At 35.5% G+C, this 19,992-nt stretch overlaps 1 protein-coding gene across 7 annotated transcripts in view; it reads left to right on the top strand.

The window, feature by feature from the left end:
* The window catches only part of CEP152 (centrosomal protein 152), a 94,466-nt gene that overhangs the window by 63,448 nt on the left and 11,026 nt on the right, over positions 1 to 19,992 (top strand). For 5 of the 7 annotated variants that reach the window (XM_046650053.1, XM_046650025.1, XM_046650033.1 and 2 more), the window contains 4 exons: positions 7,545 to 7,676; positions 11,528 to 12,178; positions 15,272 to 15,401; positions 19,317 to 19,484. In XM_046650053.1, the coding sequence (XP_046506009.1) occupies positions 7,545 to 7,676; positions 11,528 to 12,178; positions 15,272 to 15,401; positions 19,317 to 19,484 (1,081 nt within the window). The remainder of the gene's footprint in view (positions 1 to 7,544; positions 7,677 to 11,527; positions 12,179 to 15,271; positions 15,402 to 19,316; positions 19,485 to 19,992) is intronic. The other 2 variants (XM_046650071.1, XM_046650043.1) reach the window with 1 other exon arrangement.

Raw genomic sequence — 19,992 nt, 5'->3', positions numbered from 1 at the left:
TTTAGATTCCATATATAAGTGAAATCATATTGTGTTTGTCTTTCTCTGACTTATTTCACTTAGCATAATGCCCTCAACGTCTATCCGTTTTGTTGCAAATGGCAAGTTTTCATTCTTTTTTTATGGATGAGTAGTATTCCATTGTATATATATATATACCGCATCTTATTTGTGCATTCATCTATCAGTGGACATTTAGATAGTTTTCATGCCTTGGCTATTGTGAATAATGCTGCAGTGAATATAAGTGTGCATATATCTTTTGATTTAGTGTTTTCGTTTTCTTCAGATAAACACCCAGAAGTGACAGTGCTGGATCATATGGTAGTTCTAATTTTAGTTTTTTGAGGAACTTCCATAGTGTTTTTCCATAGTGGCTGCACCAATTTACATTTTCACCAACAGTGCACAAGAAGATGTTTTTTCCCATCCTCTCCAAAATTCATTATTTCTTGTCTTTTTGATAATAGCCATTCTAGCAGGTATGCATATGTCGCTGTGGTTTTGATTTGCATTTCCCTTATGATGATTAGTGATGTTGAACATCTTCTCATGTGTGCCTATTGGCCATCTGTATATCTTTTTTAGAAAAATGTCTATTCAGATCTTCTGCCCATCTTTTAATTGGATCATTTGGTTTTTATGCTATTGAATTGTATGAGTTCTTTATGTATTTTGGATATTACCCCTTATCAGATATAAGATTTGCACATATCTTTTCCCTACAGACAGGTTGTCTTTTCGTTTTGTTGATGGTTTCCTTTGCTGTGCAGGAGCTTTTTCGTTTGATGTAGTCCCACTTGTTTATTTTTGCTTTTGTTGCCCTTGCCTTTGGAGTCAGCTCCAAAAAATCACCAAGGCTGATGTCAAGTAGCTTACAACCTATGTTTTCTTCTAGCTTCCAGTCTTATATTCAAGTCTTTAATCCATTTTGTGTTAATTTTTGTGCATGGTGTAAGATAGTAGTCTAATTTCATTCTTTATATGTGGCTGTCCAGTTTTCCCATCACCATTTATTGAAGAGATTGTCCTTTTCCCATTGTATATTATTGATTGCAGTGTCATAAATTAATTGACCATATATGTATAGGTTTATTTCTGGGTTTCTATTCTGTTCCATTGATCTATATGTCTGTTTTTATGCCAACACCATACTCTTTTAGTTACTATAGCTTTATAATATTGTTTGAAATCAGGGAGCGTGATGCCTCCAGCCTTCTTCTTCTTTCTCAAGATTGCTTTGCCTATTTGTTGTGATTCTATACAAATTTTAGGATTGTTTGTTCTATTTCTGTGAAAAATGCCATTGGAATTTTGATAGGGATTGCATTAATCTGTAGATTGCTTTGGGTAATGTGGGCATTTTAACAATATTAATTATTCTAATCCATGAGCATGAAATATCTTTTCGTTTATTTTTGTCTCCTTCAATTTCTTTCATCAATGTCTTATAATTTTCTGTGTACAGTTCTTTCACCTCCTTGGTTAAATTTATTCCTAGGTATTTTATTCTGTTTGATGCAATTGTAAATGGGATTGTTTTCTTAATTTATCTTCCTGATAGTTCATTGTTAGTGTATAAAAATGCAACAGATTTTTGTTTGTTTATTTTGTATCCTGCATATTTACTCAATTCATTTATTAGGTTTAACATTTTTTTGGTGGAGTCTTTAGGGTTTTCTATATATAAAATCATGTGTCTGCAAATAGTAACAATCTTACCTTTTCCTTTCCAATTCGGATACCTTTTATTTCTTTTTCTTGCATAATTGCTCTGGTTAGAACTTTCAATACTATGTTGAATAAAAGTGGTGAGAGTGAGCATCCTTGTCTTGTTCTGATCTTAGAGGAAAAGCTTTCAGCTTTTCACCACTAAGTATGATGTTAGCTATGAGTTTGTCATATATGGCTTTTATTGTGTTAGGTACATTCCCTCTATACCCACTTTGCTAAGAGTTTTTGTCATAAAAGGATGTTGAGTTTTGTCAAATGGTTTTTCTGCATCTATCGAGATGATCATAATGGTTTTTATCTTTCGTTTTGTTAATGTGATGTATCACCTTGATGGATTTGTGGATGTTGAACTATCCTTACATCCCTGGAATAAATCCCACTTGACCATGGTGTATGATTGTAATGTATTGTTGAGTTTGGTTTGCTAATATTTGGTTGAGGATTTTTGCATTTATGTTCATCAAGGATGTTGACCTGTAATTTCTTTTTGTGGTATCCTTTTCTGGTTTTGGTATCAGAGTAATGCTGGCCTCATAAGATGAGTTTGTAAGTGTTCTCCCCTCTTCAATTTTTTGAAATAGTTTGAGAAGGATAGGTCTTAAATCTTCTTTAAATGTCTGGTAGAATTCACCAGTAAAGCTGTCTGGTCCTGGACTTTTGTTTGTTAGGAGGTTTTTCATTACTGATTCAGTCTCCTTGCTGGTAATTGGTCTATTCAGATTTTCTCTTTCTTCATGATCAATCTTGGAAGATTGCATGTTTCTGGGAATTTATCTATTTCTTTTGGTTGTCCAATTTCTTGGCATATAATTGTTCATAGTAGTCTTTTATGATCCTTTGTATTTCCTTGGTGTCAGTTGTAACTTCTCTTTCATTTTTGATTTTATTTATTTGAGTCCTCTCTCTTTTTTTCTTTGTCTAGCTACAGGTTTGCCAATTTTGTTTTTTTCAAAGAATTAACTCTTAGTTTCATCTTTTCTATTGTCTTTTTAGTCTCTATTTCATTTATTTCTGCTCTAATCTTTATTCTTTCTGTCCTGCTAACTTTGGGCTTCATTTATTCCTCTTTTTCTGATTGCTTTGGGTATAAAGTTAGATTGTTTATTTGAGATTTTTCTTATTTCTTGAAGTAGGCCTGAATCACTATGAACTTCCCTTTTAGAACTGGTTTTGCAGCATCCTATTGATTTTATTTTGTTGTGTTTTCATTTTCATTTGTCTCAAGGTAGTTTTTGATTTCTCCTTTGTTTTTTTCATTGACCCATTGGTTGTTCAGGAGCATGTTATTTAATCTTCACATATTCATGATTTTTTTCAGTTTTTTTTCTTTTTTGTGATTGATTTCCAGTTTCATACCATTGTGGTCTGAAAAGATGCTTGATGTGATTTCAGTCTTCCTAAATTTATTGGAACTTGTTTTGTGGCCTAACATATGAGCTGTCCTGGAGAGTATTCCATGTGCCCTTGAGAAGAATGTATACTCTGTTGCTTTTGGATGGAAGGTTCTGTATATCTCTTTTAAGTCCATCTGGTCTAATGTGTTGTTTAAGGCTGATGTTTCCATATTAATTCTCTGTCTGGATGATTCATTCATTGATGTAAGTTGGGTGGCACAGTCCTCTACTATTATTATATTGCTGTCAATTTTTCCCTTTAGGTCTGTTAACATTTGCTTTATGTAGTTAGGTACTCCTCTGTTGGGTGGATATTTACAAATGCTATATCTCCTTGTTGGATTGACCTCTTTATCATTATGTAATGCCCATCTTTGTCTTTTATTACAGTCTTTGTTTTAAAGTCTATTTTGTCTGATATAAGTATAGCTACCCTGGCTTTCTTTTGGTTTCCATTTGCACTAAACATCTTTTTCCATCCCTTCATTTTCAATCTCGGTGTGTCCTTACATATGAAGAGAGTGTCTTGTAGGTAGCATATAGGTGGGTCTTGTTTTTTTGTCCATTCAGCCACTCTCTGTCTTTTGGATTGGAGAGTTTAGTCTATTTACATTTAAAGTAATTATAGATAGATAAGTACTTATTGCCATTTTGTTCATTGTTTTCTGGCTGTTTTGTAGTTCCGCTCTGTTCCTTTGTTTGTCTCTTGCTCTCTTCCTTGGTGGTTTTACGACTTTCTTTAGTGTTATGTTTAGATTCCATTCTCATCATCTTTTGTATGTCTACTCTAGGTTTTTGCTTTGTGGTTACCATGAGGCTCATATATATCAGCCTATGTATACACCACTCTATTTTAGGTTGATAGCAAGTTAAGTTTGAATGCATTCTAAAACTCTACATTTTTACTACTCCTATCCTATGTTTCATGCTTTTCATGTCACATTTTACATCCTTTTATTTCATGTATCCTTTAGCTAATTATTGTAGTTATAGTTATTTTTACTACTCTTGTCTTTTAACTGTTATGCTAGCTTTATAAGTGATTAGTCCACTACCTTTCTTATATATTTACCTTTCCCAGTGAGAGTTTTACTTCCATATGTTTTCCTGTTACTGATTAGTGCCCTTTCATTTCAGCTTAAAGAAGTCCCTTTAACATTTCTTGTAAGACTGGTTTAATGGTGGTGAACTCCTTTAGCTTTTCTTGGCTGGAAAACTCTGTATCTCTCCTTCAATTCTGATTGATAACCTTGCTGGGTAGAGTATTCTTGGTGGGCAGGTTTTTGCTTTCAGCACTTTGAATATATCATGCCCCTCTCTTCTGGCCTGCCAAATTTCTGCTGGAAAACCTGCTGATAGTCTTATGGAGGTTCCCTTGTATGTAACAAATTGTTTTTTTCTTGCTGCTTTTAAGATTTCCTCTTTATCTAAGTTCACATTTTAATTATAATATGTCTTTGTGTGGATCTTTTTGGGTTCATCTTATTTGGAACTCTCTGCACTTCCCAGATCTGGATGTCTGTCTCCTTCCCTCAATAGGGAAGTTTTCAGCTATTATTTCCTCAAATGAATTTTCTGTCCCTTTCTCTCTCTTGGACCCCTATAACGTGAATGTTGTTCTGCTTGATCTCGTCCCGTAGGTCTCTTAAGCTATCTTTACTTTTTAAAATTCTTTTTTCTTTTTGCTGTTCTGTTTGGGTAAGTTCCACGGTACTGTCTTCCAGGTCACTGATCCTTTCTTCTACTTCATCTAGCCTACTGCTGAACCCCTGTAGTGTATTTTTCAGTTTAGTTATTGTATTCTTCAGCTCTGTGACTTCTGTTTGGTACTTTTTTTATATTTTCTGTCTTTGTTGAAGTTCTGTCTGTGTTCATCCATTCTTCTCCCGAGATCAGTGAGCATCTTTATGACCACTGCTTTGAACTCTTTATCAGGTAAATTACTTATCTTTGTTTCATTAAGGTTTTTTTCTGGGGTTTTATTTTGTTCTTTTGTTTGGAACATATTCCTCTATTTCCTTATCTTGCTTGACTCTCTGTGTTTGCTTCCCTGTATTAAGTGAAGCAGCTATCTCTCCTAGTCTTGAAGGAGCAGTCACAGGAAGACTTGGGGTGTGTCTCAGTCTGCTGTCTATGCAGTGCTCTGCGGGTGATAGCCCACTAAGAACTGTCTCTCTGATTGTTTTATTCCTGTAGATCCCAGAAACACAGGTACCCCTGGCCACTAGAGCCAGGCTTTCAAGGGGTGTCCCCTGTGTGAACTGCATGCACTTACTGGTTTTGGTGGGGCCATGGGGGAAGCACTGGGCAGGAGCAAACCTGCCTATCAGGTTTAGTAGGACAGGGCCACAGGAGAGTACAAGGGCTGGGCAAGTTGCATTAGCAAGGTAGAGGGAGAGTGCAAAAATGGTGCCTGCCAGCAATGGTGCTATCAAGGTAGAAGGAGAGTGCAAAAATGGTGTCCACCAGTGCTTCCATCCTCAGAGAGAGTCCAACCGACCCTTGCCCCTCCAGCAATGTGTCTAAGATTAGCCAGTGAATCTTGACATATTGTCTAGGTTGTTTCAAACTGGGTCCTCGGGCGAGTGAATCTGTGTGAGCCCTGTAAGAGCCAAGTCTCAGTTTTCTATAGCCCTATGAGTCCATTGGAGGTAAACCCCTTTGATTTTCAAAGCCAGAAATTTTGGGGTTTCATCTCACTGATGCAAGTCCGAAGGGCTGGGGTGCCTGATGTAGAGCTTGAACCTTTCACTCTTCAGAGAGAATCTTCATATTTGTGAGATCCCTCTTGCTCGTGGGTCACCACATAAGGGTGGAGTTTTTGGCAAGCCTGCTTTTCTGCCTCTACTGCCTGTCTTGATGTGGCTTTTTTATCTTTTGTTGTGGAGGAGCTGTTCAGCTAGTTATCAGGTCTTTTTCAGAGGGACTCGTTCTATATGTAGCTGTCGATTTGGTGTGTGGGAGAGGAGGTGAGGTTAGGATCTTTTTACGCTGCCATGTTGCCCTGCCTCCCTAAGAAGTTTTTTAAAAACGAGTACTCAGGCACCCTTGTCATTGGCTGTCAGGGCAGTGACGCGTCACATGGCATGTAGTCTCTGGAGAACTGTACTGTTTACACATGAAAGAATCAGAGTAAAAAAGACAGATAAGGTCTGAATATTATTTTGAAAATAGTTTTTCCTCACAGACCACCTGACAGTGATTCTAGCCCTCAGAGGTCCATGAACCTTTATTTAATATTATTTATTGTATTTATTATTTTAGATCTATTATTTGTTGTAAAGTCTTAAGATAATACCTGAATGAAAGTTTTTAAAAATATACTCAGCTTTTGAGAAGTATTTGAAATTCTAAGTGTTGGTTAAATTATCCTACATGATTTTTACAAGGAACCCTTAAAGTATGGAAACACAGGCAAATATATGTAATTGTATCAAGGACATTGTCCATCAATTAAAAAAGTAATTTTCTGAAATGTTTACTCTAACATTTGAACAGAGTTAAGAAAATTTTCCATAGACAAAGACACATGTTTAAGGATGCTGCTTTGGTACTTATACAATTATAGATTTTGCAAAGGAAAACAAATAGCATGATATAGTAGAAAGAAAATGTTCATAATAACTTTTTAAGGAATATAAATTTCTATTAGAGCCTTTGTCTTTTCCCCATTTTTTTAACTTCCTGGAATTTACCTGTAAATGTATTTAGCAATTTAGTGAGAAATTCAGCCCCTTATATCAACTCTGCTTTTGTGTGTGTGTATGGATATAGGTATGTGTGTATCTGCATGTATTTCAAAACAGGGAAAGATGATTTACTCAACAGTCTTTTGGTAACTCGTAACAGATTTACGACCAGATGACTCTCATAATTAAAGTCTTACATTTTTGCCAAATTGATGTATTACCCTCCTTCTTTAGTCATAGACTCATTCTTGACCACAGGAAAAGTTGCTAGTTATAAGTCTCTCAACTGTATTGGTGCATACAAGCATGCGTGCCTGTGTTTATATGTAGCGCCTGAGGACTGAGGAGGTGGTGGGTGTACTGACTGGACAGCAGTTGACACCAGCCAGCCTTCCTGCATATCTTCTCCTTTATCCCAAGATAGATAGGAGTTTGTTGGAAATGGCAATTGGTATTTTGTATAAAATTTTCTAGTAATAGTACTGGCCATCAAACATTTATAGATTCCCGCTTCCTGCTGTGGCATTTGCATGGGACAGTGTGGGAAATTTAGAACAGAAGAATTAGAATCTGCTATGTGGGATAAGCTAGGGTACTTGAAGTCAGTGTAACTAATGTAGTATAATACAATGTGAAATACACCTGAAACCATAGTTGCTGTTAGCCAATGGGATCTTTCTGAAATTTTATACCTCACTTTACCTCTTTCTCTTGCAATGTCCTGCAGGTAGAAACAGCTGTGCAAAATGCTCATCATCGATGGCTGGAAGAAATGCCTGAGCTTGCAGAGTATAAAGCATGTGTCAGAGCAGAACAGAAGAAGTGGGAAGAACAGCAAGAGATCTCTGTGGCCAAACGGGTAAGAGCTCTCCTGGAAAGACGCTTCAGGAGGGCCTCTCTCCTGGCCTCTTCTCTCTTCTCCGTCCTGGGAATTTGGACCTTCTCGCAGTGATGTGGAAGGATTAGATACGACAATGCACGTTAATAAGCATTAGCTCAGGGCCTGACTGGTGGTGTCTGTTCTCATCATCATCAAATTGTTGGGGGAGAGAGAATATAGTTTAGGTCTTGAAACTCTTGTAATCAGGAAGATAACACTACCTGTGAAACTAAGTCCCATTCACTCCTTAGGGGATATTGAGAAAAGGTGTTTATCTGTTTATCATTAGCTATACAGTAGCCTTTCACATGCTTAAAGATTGTTTTCTGTGCTGTGTCAGTCATCTTATAACATATTCTCCTTGGTAAATAGCCAACTCTCTTTTTCAGAAATGTCATGTTCCTTGACTCAGAACATCAGATTTTATAACCGTTTGTATTCTCCCAACTTAATTTATTAGTATAAACCAATTCTGATCAAAATACCAATAAACTCAACCTACTTTTGAAATTTGACAATAATTCTAAAATTTATTTGGAAAACTGAAAGGACTAGAAATGTTTTAAATGTTCTGGAAAAGAAATAGTAGTCCAGCCCTAACACATAATAGAATATGTTGGAAAGCAACAATTCAGAGAGAGCTGAGTCACAAAAATAGAATTCTTTTTTATTCACTACTCTACAGACTTCAGAGATAGGCCCAATTATGAATAAAAGCTTAATAAATTGTTTCAAAACAAGGGAATGAGGAATTATTCCATAATAAACAGTCTTATGATAGTCAGATGGCACTTTGGAAAAATTTTTACTCACTCCATACATCACAGTAAACTCTAGGTTCATTAAGAAATTAAACATTTTTAAATGAAAGTATAAAATAATTAAATTGAGTATTTCAGATCTGTATCATACTAACTCCATTTTGAGACAACAGACACTAGCAAATACGGATAAAATATGTGCAAACATTTAAAACATTTTTGTTTTTGTAATAAAAACAAGAGTGAGGGGATAATAAAAAATAAGGAAAATGAGTCAAATGGAAGAAACATTAATTCTAATGTATGATAAGGAAAACAATACAAATTTATAAGAGAAACAAGAATCTATGGATAAGCACACCAAGGATATGAACAGATAGACTCCATGAGAAGTCCAAATAGCAAACTTAAGGTGCAATTTTCTGCCATATATATAAATCCTTTCTTCTTAATTGTAATGCACAAAATATAGTAGATTGTAGTGTCAGGAGTATACTACTCTCCTGATGTCAAAACTGTTTTGGAAAATACTGTGTGTAACAGACATTATAAATGATTTATATGTTGTATTCATAATCTTATTCCACAAATTACTTAAGGAAATAACTCAACATTAATAAAAAAACCATTTTATTATTTTTCTTTTTATCTAGTAGTACATACATGTTCTCTGTACTTTTTAGCACGTTTAAATATTTCAAAAGGAAATTTAAGAGGGAGAGGAGACAGTCTGGTGGTGTGCATGTGCCTCAGAGCTCAGAAGTCAAGAAGAAGAATAAAGTTGGGTAGACTATAGAAAATAAAATAGGCAGGAGATCTTTCCTTAAGAACACAAGGCCTGAATGTATGTGAATACAGAAACGTAGAACAGAGCACAGTGTGTTGCTTCTCAAACCTTAGCAGGTGTGAGAATCACCTGGAGGGTTTGTGAAAGCAGATTCCTGGGCTTTGCTCCTAGAGATTCTGATCTGATGGGTCTAGAGTAGTCCTGAGAATTTGGATTTCTACCAGGCTCCCAGTGATGTGACACTGCTGGTCTTTGATCCACACTTGGGTAGCACTATTCTAGATAATTATTCAGCCACAATACATACTGTTGATGTGTTGCAAATCCTTCCTATAAACTGAAGGTGGTGGGCAAGGGGCCCGTTTCATAGCATTGGCTGGAGAGTTCTCGTAAGATTAGAGTGATCCATCATGATCTGAGGAAATTTAAAGCCAGTTTCCAGAGTTCAGAAGTAGTCAGGTTGCTTCAGTGGTTCCTAAACTTTGCTGCACATTGAAAAAGTTTGAGGATCTTTAAAAAATACTGTTACTCCACTTCCACTCCCAGGTTTTATGTTTTATTTGGTACAGAGTGTGGCCTGGGCGTCAGGATTTTTAAAAGCTCCTCAGGTGTTTCTAATGTGTAGCAATGTTAGGAACCACTGAGGCGATCAGTGCTGTCAAATTCTCCTTGTAAAACTTCATGTGAGAGGATGCACACTTTTGGTGGGGTTGGGTGGGTCATCCAAATTCCATGGGGTCTTCCACCTCCACCCAAGTCACCTGGTAATGATTTCCAGGCATCCATTGTGACATGACTGTTTTCCCTAAAAGCACTCTTTACACGTTTCACATCACTACTGGGTTATTCTGCTGGTAGCAAAAGAATTATCCTGTGAATTCCTTTGTAAAGCTCATCTTAAATAGTGGGTTCCTTTAGTAAACGTAAAATACAATTCAAAATTTTTGATTGATGTGCAACTATTCAGGAACACATGTTGAATAAAAGTATATTACATGTGTTTAAGAATCTATATAGTTGAAGATATTTGCTGTAATTATATAGTAGCTGAAAATTTAGAAAGCAGATCTCAGCATCCGGAGCTTATGTAGAGTATTGATATATAGCAGTCACCACTGTATATACAGTATATATATATATATATATATATACACTATATATCAGCCTCTGGAGATGCCCTGTTCTTCTTTTAACAATTGTATCCTTGTGACTTCTTTGAATTCAGTCAGGGAATGTTAGAAGTAAAAGGCACTCCGGGTCATTATCCATTCCCTTCATTATATGGATGAAAACACCAAGTGTAAAGGAGAGTAAGTGACTTTTCTAAGGCCATGCAGCCAAAAGTAATAATGACCACATAACATTTATTGATTCCTTATCCCCCAGGCTCTAGGTCAAGTGCTTTAAGCGGATTATCTCCTTTTGTCCTTTAATCCTAAAAAACCTCTGTCAGGTGGGCATTGTACTTATCCCCATTTTATAGATGAGGAAACTGAGGCTCAAGGAAGTTAAGGAACGGGTCTGTCTGTGTCCCACGGCTGGTGGGTTAATTCTAGCAGTTGTTAAGCACTGTGCTGGGCTGCCTCTTCAATCAAAGGCAGGATTAGTGCTAGAACTCAGGTTTTTTGATTCCCTATTCCCTTTTGGTTATCTGTTGTTATTTTCTTTGATCTACTATTCTTGTTATGCTTTTATGAACAAAATTAGATTAATAAAAAAAGACTTTTTCTTTATGGTATTGTCATTTAATGAACTGTTCTAACCTCTAAAATTACATTAAAATACAGTTATGTTTGCAGCAAGTTATTATGCAGGTGTGTGTTATATTCCTGAGTAATAGTAAGATTTCCTTATGAGGCTGCTTTTGCTTTATGTAAAAGATACCTCATTTGTTGGGGGCTTAGACAAAATTTGAGACTGCATGTGTATAAGAAAAACCAATGTGAATTATTTTCTAAAATTAGTTTGGGATGGTTGTATAATCGTATATATATACTTTTGGTCAGTTTAAGTTTCTAGTTCTCCATCAAGGAACTGATGTTTTGTTTTTTAAATAGCATAAGATATAAAATATTAGGTGATTTAAAATGAAGGAAAAGATCCTTAAGTACAATGTGAGTATACTTTAGGAACAATGTCTTATCTAAATTTACTCCTCTTAATTTTGATTTTAAGTCTCTTACTAAGTTCGCAAGTTAAGCCAAATAGTTACTTCAGTTTAATTTTTTTGTTAATGAGGAGAATCATGAAGAGTTTTAAATATACATTGTTGTGTCTTTTAGATATTGTTTGCTGTTTCTGAAGCTAAGGAGAAATGGAAAAGCGAGCTTGAAAATGTGAAGAAAAATGTCATCCCTGGAAAGGAATTGGAAGAGAAGATTCATTCTCTTCAGAGAGAGCTCGAGTTAAAGAACGAGGAAGTCCCTGTGGTTGTCAGGGCTGAGCTGGCAAAGGCCCGGAGTGAATGGAACAAAGAAAAGCAAGAAGAAATCCACAGAATTCAAGAACAAAATGAGCAAGATTACCGGCAATTTTTAGATGATCATCGAAATAAAATTAATGAGGTACTTGCGGCAGCTAAAGAAGATTTTGTGAAACAAAAGACTGAACTCCTTCTTCAGAAGGAGACAGAGCTACAAACATGTCTAGAACAGAGTCGTAGAGAATGGACCATGCAGGAAGCCAGGCGGATTCAACTGGAAATCTCTCAGTATGAGGAAGACATCCTAACTGTACTTGAATTTCTCTTAAAGGATGCCCAAAAGGAGCATGTCAGTGGTTCAGAGAACAAGCAACTTTTGGAACTCCTGTCAACTTGTTCTTCAAAATGGGTGTCTGTACAATATTTTGAAAAAGTAAAGGCCTGCATACAGAACGCGTTTCAAGATATACTCTCCCTACTTGTAGAAAGCACCAACTCAGAATGGGAAAAGGTATGTTCCTGAGAAGTGAAAAGAGCTGTTATTAAACGCCAAAGATGGTTGTAGAAGTTACAGATGGCATTTTTGCCTTTCTTCATTTTATAGTTTAATAAAGATGTAAGATTGTGTTTTTACCAGGGGTTTAAAAAACTTTTTGTACCAAATCGAAAGGATTGCATTGTTTTTTGCCAAAAAAATTTTACTTCTTCCTAGTGCCACAAATATGAGGCAGAGCTTTTAGCCTCTAGACATCTTTTTCCTAAAAAATATATGCTATTCTTTGTAAGGGCCTGAGATTTCAGAAACTGAGTAACTCTCATTCCTATTTTTGTTTTTTGGGCATAATCACTTCAAGAAATATGCATTGTAATAAACTAGGGTTTCCTAAGAGCTCCTAAAGAATTTGGAAGCCTATTTCTTGCCCTCAAGGAATTTATATCTCATGTAGGCGAAAAATGCCAACCAAGTACAAAGAATGTTAATGTAGAAGCAGGCAAATGGATATATGGTTCACTCACACAAAACTCCGATGCCTAATTTTGTTGGTGTACTATACATGTGCATGTAGAAAGAATAGTTGTATTCTTTTAGTTGTATAAGTACTCTCTGACACCAGCTTTCAGTTTGTGTGGAAGATCCATAAAACCAGAATCTTGCTACCTTATGATTTAATTAGGTATGCATGAAAACTCCAGAATGATATTCTAGGCATTGTGATTAGCCAATTTTGACATTTGGAATTAGAGGTAGGGAAAAAAATGTCAATATTATAAGGTTTGTTTGATAGAAGAGTTGAGACATAAGAGTTAAGTTTCATTAAGATGTTGTGATTAAAAATTTTCAAGGCCAGGATTTGGTTATTTGATATTAAAACCTCCTGGAAAGAACAATAAGCTAGGAAAAAAGTCTGAGTTCCAGTCCCACACTTGGGGATAACTAGCTTATTACGTTGAGGAGTCATATATTATAGTTGCTTATCTGAAAAAGAAAAAATAACCCCCTGGCCTGTCTAATTCCTCGAGTTTTGGTGGGATACGAATGACACAGCTTGGCCTCTCTGCGTCCTGCGTGTGAAACGTTACAGAATTTTAGAGGCAGAGGGACTGAGACATGGTCTACCCCATCCCAGTTCACCCCCGTTGGTATTTTTTATTCTTGATTTCACACAGATGTGACTACTTAATAGTTGCTTTCAATGTAAAAATAACTGGGCAAGATTGTTTCCCACGAATACTGCTTGTAATCGTTTATTGAGAATTTTTGAAAAAAATAGATAATTAAAATTAAAATTATTATTTGTAGCAGTTTTTAAGGATGAGAAGTGATAGGAAAATCATGTTATACACTTTCAAGTTTGCTTACCTGAAAAGGAATGTCAGTTTGCCAGGAAAATCAAGAAAATACATCTTTCTCCTACTATTAATATATAATCAACCCTGGGGTCTTTTTATAGGGCTTATCATTGTGCAAGCAGTGTCAGATCAGCTGTATGAGTCAATGTGGCTCACATGTCTATGAAGACAGAATTACATAATTTGCCTAAGAATTTAGATTTGTGCAACTTCTGTTGGGTGGGATCAGATACCGTTCCTGAGAAAAGGGTGGCTTTGAAATGCCTTATCCAGCATTTGTCGTAGGAGAATACTTGACCTTCTGCCATTTTAGAGCTCACTTATCTCAGGACCTCAAGGTAAAGCAATGATTATTGTAAAGCAGTGATTATAAGTTATAATATAGGTGCCATAAATGTGAAGAGCTATGAATTATTTGTAGTTTTTAGAACTGTTCGTGAAAATTCAAATAGGAAAAAATGATCCATAGATATAAAACAAGTCCTCATTAAAATAACTTAGATGATCAAAAGTTTTTTTAAATGGAGAGGATGCAATGAATTAAAAATGGAGTTTCCAAGAAAATGAATGTTTATCAAAATATGTGAATGCAGCAGTTTATAATGGATAAAAGAAAACAGAAGTATAAATTGGAGCAAAATTTTCAGACATTTAAGGATGTCTTCTGTCTTTGCTTAACCACCAAAATCAAGTTAAAAGTAAGACAAAAAGGTGGCTGTCCCACCTTTTTTGTCATCTTGACTTTTCCCCAGTTTTGAGTAGAAACTGGAAACACTGGCTACCTTAGGGTTCAACTTTTATTATTCCTTTTGACCTCAACCTCATATCCTCTTGATTGTCTGGAGTTTGCATTTTCTCTGTATCTGCTGACCTCTACTTCTGTTGGACATTGTAGGAAAGTTTCTTGACAGTCAGTTAAATGAATTTCTCATAATCAAAATCAAGTCTTCTAGAATCAAGTGTATGTCATGTGTTTTAAGTAATTAAACAAGGCAGCTTTCTCCACATCGCCTGTTCTGGTTCCTAGGAGTTTAGTAGTCCAAAATCTGAAAATATTGCCTTAAAAGAATGTCTGACCATTAATGAATTTAGTAGCTATATTGCCGGGATAGGGGCTGGAACACAGAAAGCGTTCAATGAATGTTAGTGAAGAAATGGTCTCGTGCAAGATATTTAATTTAAGTGAGCCTCAATTTCTCTTTTTAACATTGGAATTCAACTGGCCTTCCTTACTAAGTGATGGTATATGTCAAAGTATTTAGAAACATACTATATAAATTAATTTCTTTTTTTTTATTATTGTTGTTACTTTCCATTCATGGCAGGCAAAAAGTTGGTATTATAGTTTCTAATGAATTTGACCCCTGCTGCAATGAAAATGTTCTGGATTTTCCAGAACAATTCTCATTTCACATAGTCTCTCCTGTGGTTTGACCACATAAATCATTAAAATATCTTAAATTCATGTGTGTGTGTGTATGTGTACACATGCAAACTATGTCTTCTCTTTGTCTCATAGCTGGCCCACCAGTCCTCTGCCAGATAATGCTGTAATTTGGCAAATATGGTCATAGGAGACTAGTTCATAATAATGACAGTATTCCTGTAACACCCTAAGAAAAATATTGGTGATAGTTTAGGCAAGATTTTTTTCAGGCAATGTTTTCTTTTATATTTTTAATGTTAGCATTTTAAATAGAGAATTGTGTAAAGATTTTAATTAGGTATTAACTATGAAGATAATCTATTTCAGACAAATATGGCCAAGATCTCTGAGGATCCTGCTCCAGGGGTGACTGTCAGGGGAGACCCCAGCGTCCCTGCACCCACTTCTGGATACCACGCTCAGCCCCTGGCCTTGCAGGAAACAGAAGCAGAAGCTGGTAATGGGATTTTATTCCTCTTGATCTTTGTAACATCCATAATGCAGTTCCAGACGGTTGCTTTGAGGATAAAAGGAAAGCAAAGATGTGTCCAGTTTTTATAAGGGAACAAATCTGTGATATTACTCCTACTTAATGTGTGTCCTCTGCCTGGTTTCTTTTTGCATTTAGAAGACAGAGTGGCTCTAGGCCCTCTTACTTCTGTCTTCATGACTTCTCTCCATTCATAAATGATTCTTATTGTAAGGGGAATAATGAGAATTCTATAAAGCACTCATGTTTTTATTACCTGACTTTATTGAGAAATCAAGGGTTTCACATAAGAGAATTGCCAAATAACTGAGACCTTTTCATTCCCATTACTAAAGCTTATTTCAACCGTTTTTTATGGAAATCTTTCTAAAGTGTGTTAGGTTTTCTGATATATTTGTGAGTTTCTTGAGGGCAGGGACAGTGTTTTTATCTCTTCCTCTCCAACACATGGCAGAGTGAATGACACCTAGTTTGTGTTCCTTGAATATTTGATGAATGAATAGTTTAACTTAATGACTTAGAGTTGTCATTATGAAAAATAGTGATTGTCTTGTACTATGGCCCCTTGAGGTATTAAGAGCTCACTGAGAACTATCGGGCTTCTGTTGCCTCTTCGCTGGCATTTCTGAAGCGGGAATTGGCATGTCTTTTATTGCCTCCAATCCTCTTTTAGGATATTGGCCCCTTGTATCCTGCTTCTTCCCTCCACATACAAACACATACACGCTCTGTTTCTTTTCTGCTGTCTCCATTGTAACCTGGAAAAGAACTAAGAATTACCAAAGCAGATCATAACTGCTGAGTCAGTAACCTTAGTTTCCACATGTCTCTAATTCAGCAAGCAGCACTACCAGAATTCTAGAGAACTCTGCCTTTCCTAAGAAGTCAGTTGATGGTTATTTTTCTCCTTGTCCATAGACCCTTTTCCTTTACTTCTAGGTGCTAGACGGTTGAATATCTATTGCCAATGATGTACCTGGTAATACTACCTTAATTTGTATTTTGCTTCTTTCTTTTCAATGTCATTTTATGTCTATTGTTATATCTGGAATAACCTGACAATTATTTTTTTAATTTGTGAAATGGGTAGAAAGAAGTTTTAGATATAATTTGGCCTTGGGAAGTCCTATCAATATGAAAGAAATTAGTTTTGACTTAAGACAAATCAGACTATAAAAGGATTTCTTTTTCTTTCTTCAATCATTTTTCCCTAAAAGCAAACACGTTAAATTCTTTAGAAAGGATTAAATTATCCGAAAGATATATTAAGTGATAAGTCCTTTACAATCCTGCCACCAGAGAATACCACTGTTAATTGTTTGGTTATATTCTCCCAATATCTTATAATTTTTAAAAAATAATTTAAGCATTAATTATGAAATACTTGATACATGCAAAGAATACATATAATGCACATATAAGTTATGAAGCCTAACAACCAGGAATGCACTATATGACTTAAAAATAGAACATTGCCAATATTGTTGAAGATCCTCGTGTGCTATACCACAGTTTCATCCCTGTAAATTCCCTGCAATCTGAGGTAACAAATATTCTGATATTTAAAAATTACTCTTTTGCTTTTCTTTATGTTTTGACCAAATATATATATTCTCAAAAAGCTGTTGCTTTATTTTGTTTGTCGTCTAACATTATAAAAATGGTTTAATACTCATTATAGTCTTTGTAACTTGCTTTTTTCCACTTAATATCAAACTTCCAAGATTTGTCTCTATTAATGCATATAGCTCTAGTTCATTCCTTTTCATTGCTGTATAGTAACCCATTGTATGAACATACTATAATTTATCTATTCTCTTGTCAGTGAGCATTTCACTGGTTTCTAGTTTTACAACAGTATCTTAAATGAAAAATATGAATGCCATGTATGGTACCAGTGTGATGCTTCATTAATCCTTTGATGCTCATGAACATAGATGGCACCATTTAAATGAAACTCAAAAGTCAGGAGAGAGTTAAGAATAATTTTGCTGGACCAATGATTTTACATCAACATTTTGGATATTGGCCTCTGAGTCTGTGCCAGTTTATATTCCTACTTTATTATATCGATTTTGTTAATAGTAATAATCTACTTTTTGTATCATTTTTATATATTACTTAAATTTTATAAATTCTATATATTACTAATAGCAATAGCTATTACTTATTGTATATTTGTTCTATGCCAGGTACTGTGCTGAACAATTTTTATACATTTATACCTCCTGACAGTTTTAAATCTTTTTTCACTTGGAGACAATTTCAAACTTACAGAAAAGTTGCAAAAATAAAAATAATTGCAAAGAACACTCCTATACCTTTTACCTGGATACATCTATTGATAACATTTTACCTTATTTTGTGCTCTTCTGTTTGTATGTGCATGTGAACATTTCATTTTTTTCCTGAACCATTTGATGATGTTATATTCGTTGTGCTCTTTTACCCCTAAATATGTCAGTGTGTATTTTCCAAAGATAGGAATTTTTGTTGTATAACTTTCATACAGTAAATTTCACATTAGATGAAAATGTATCAATCTATTGTCTGTATTCTAATTTTCAATTGACCCAATACTGTCTTTTACAGCATTTTTTCCCCTACAGAAAGGGCATTTGTCTGGGGTCAGGTATTACGTTTAGATGTCATGTCTCTTTACTCTCCTTTCCTCTAGAATATTTCCACAGCCTCTCTTTACCTTTTACGGCACTGACATACTTGAGAGACATATTCTCTGCTCTCTCCAACACTACCTTTCCCCTGGCTTTTAATAGAACTGTCCTCATTTTGAGTTTCTTTCTTCCTGATTAGATTCAGGGTGTGTTTTCTTGGCTGGAACACCGCACAGGTGACATGTTATCACATGTGGAAGTGCACGATACCCATTTGTCTTTTATTGGGGAGTTTATTGAGCACCTGGTCAAAGTGGTGTCCAGTTTCTTCACTGTATAATTACTGGGTTTTTTTCCCCCTTGAAACTAATAAGCAGTCTGTGGGGAGACACCTTTGAGACCATGAAAATGTCCTTCTCCTCATTAAAACTTTCCCTGTATTTACCAGTCGTTGATGATACTTCTCTGATCCAATCTTTACTATGGTGGTTGCAACATCAGAATTTTTCCAACTTCAGACCTCCCTCCACTTCTACCCGTTGGCACTTGGCATGTTGTTATAATCAAGAATCTTCCCCTCTAGTTTGTCTGTGTAGTTATTTATTTATCTGTCTGTTTATGTATCTGTTTGTCCATCTGTCTAAGTACCTACCAACTTACCCACCCATCCATCTCATTATCAGTAGGATTATTGTTCTGACTCATGGATTTCTGTTTTTTTCAATACTTTATAATTCATTATTATACTTAATTGGTGTTCAAATTGTCCCAGATTCAGCTAGTGTAGCCTCTTCAAACTGGCTCCTATGTCCTTGTGATTTGCCTGTAATTTCGAGTAATTTCTTACTTTCTGGCATAGCAAAATATTCTAGTTTCATCTTGTATATCCCCTGTCTCAATAATGGAGTCAGCCATTTCTTGACGATTCCTGGTTTTTTATAGTAGTGAATGATATTCAATACTAACATCTGAGCATTATGTTTCATAGCAATTTTTTAAATAGATGATATTATTCAATTTTATGTATTAAAAAACTTAAGTCTCAGAGAGTTTAAGTAATACACTCTGAGTCACACAGCCAATTAATAGTGGAAACAGGACTTAAACCCAAGCCTCTCTCTCTCAGGTGTCATTCTCTTTTCAGTTACACTGTAGCCTTTAGTCATGTCACTTGGTTTCTTTCCTCTCCTCCTTCCGTCCTTTCTTTCTTTTTGGTAGTTCTTGGTCTGAATTGATATAAAAGTTTGCTATCATTTAATTTTTGCAGATAAGAAAAAGACCCTTGAAATTAAAGATTCATACTGTGGACACTGCTTCCAAGAACTTGAAAAGACAAAGCAGGAATGTCAAGATCTGAAAAGAAAACTGGAGAAATGCTGTAGGCATCTTCAGCATTTAGAAAGGAAGCACAAAGCTGTAGTGGAAAAAATTGGAGGTTAGCATTTGAAGTAGCACAGCTACCACTGTAAATCCCTTTGATCCTTGTGGAAAGTTTCAAATGTGGCATTTTAATTAATGTGGGCACTGATTCTCTTTGGGGATTAATGTAAACTAATTTGGACCTTGTTTTTCTTAACCAAAAATTGTTACTCAACTCAAAAGAGGCAAATTGGAGCTCTGATTAAAAGGTCACATTCTTTTCTTCCTTTTTTGATTAAACAGATATTGAGTGCTCAATATGTATCAAGCAGCGTTCTAGGCACTGGGGAGGTAGCGGTGAATATATCAGACAGAATTCCAGTTCTGATGGAGATGTACAAGACTCTGTTCCCTTTCTTCATGAAGCTTGTCATCATGTGAGGAGAACTAAAAACAGATTAATAAATAATTGTAGCATCAAGTGCTACTGGCATATGTTTGTGTAAACTTGGAAGAAAGGATGTTAAGTAGCATCAAGTGCTACTGGCATATGTTTGTGTAAACTTGGAAGAAAGGATGTTAAG

Source organism: Equus quagga, chromosome 2 (genome assembly GCF_021613505.1).
Source record: "Equus quagga isolate Etosha38 chromosome 2, UCLA_HA_Equagga_1.0, whole genome shotgun sequence".
Lineage (NCBI taxonomy): Eukaryota > Metazoa > Chordata > Mammalia > Perissodactyla > Equidae > Equus > Equus quagga.
This window is presented reverse-complemented; position numbering and strand designations above follow the sequence as displayed.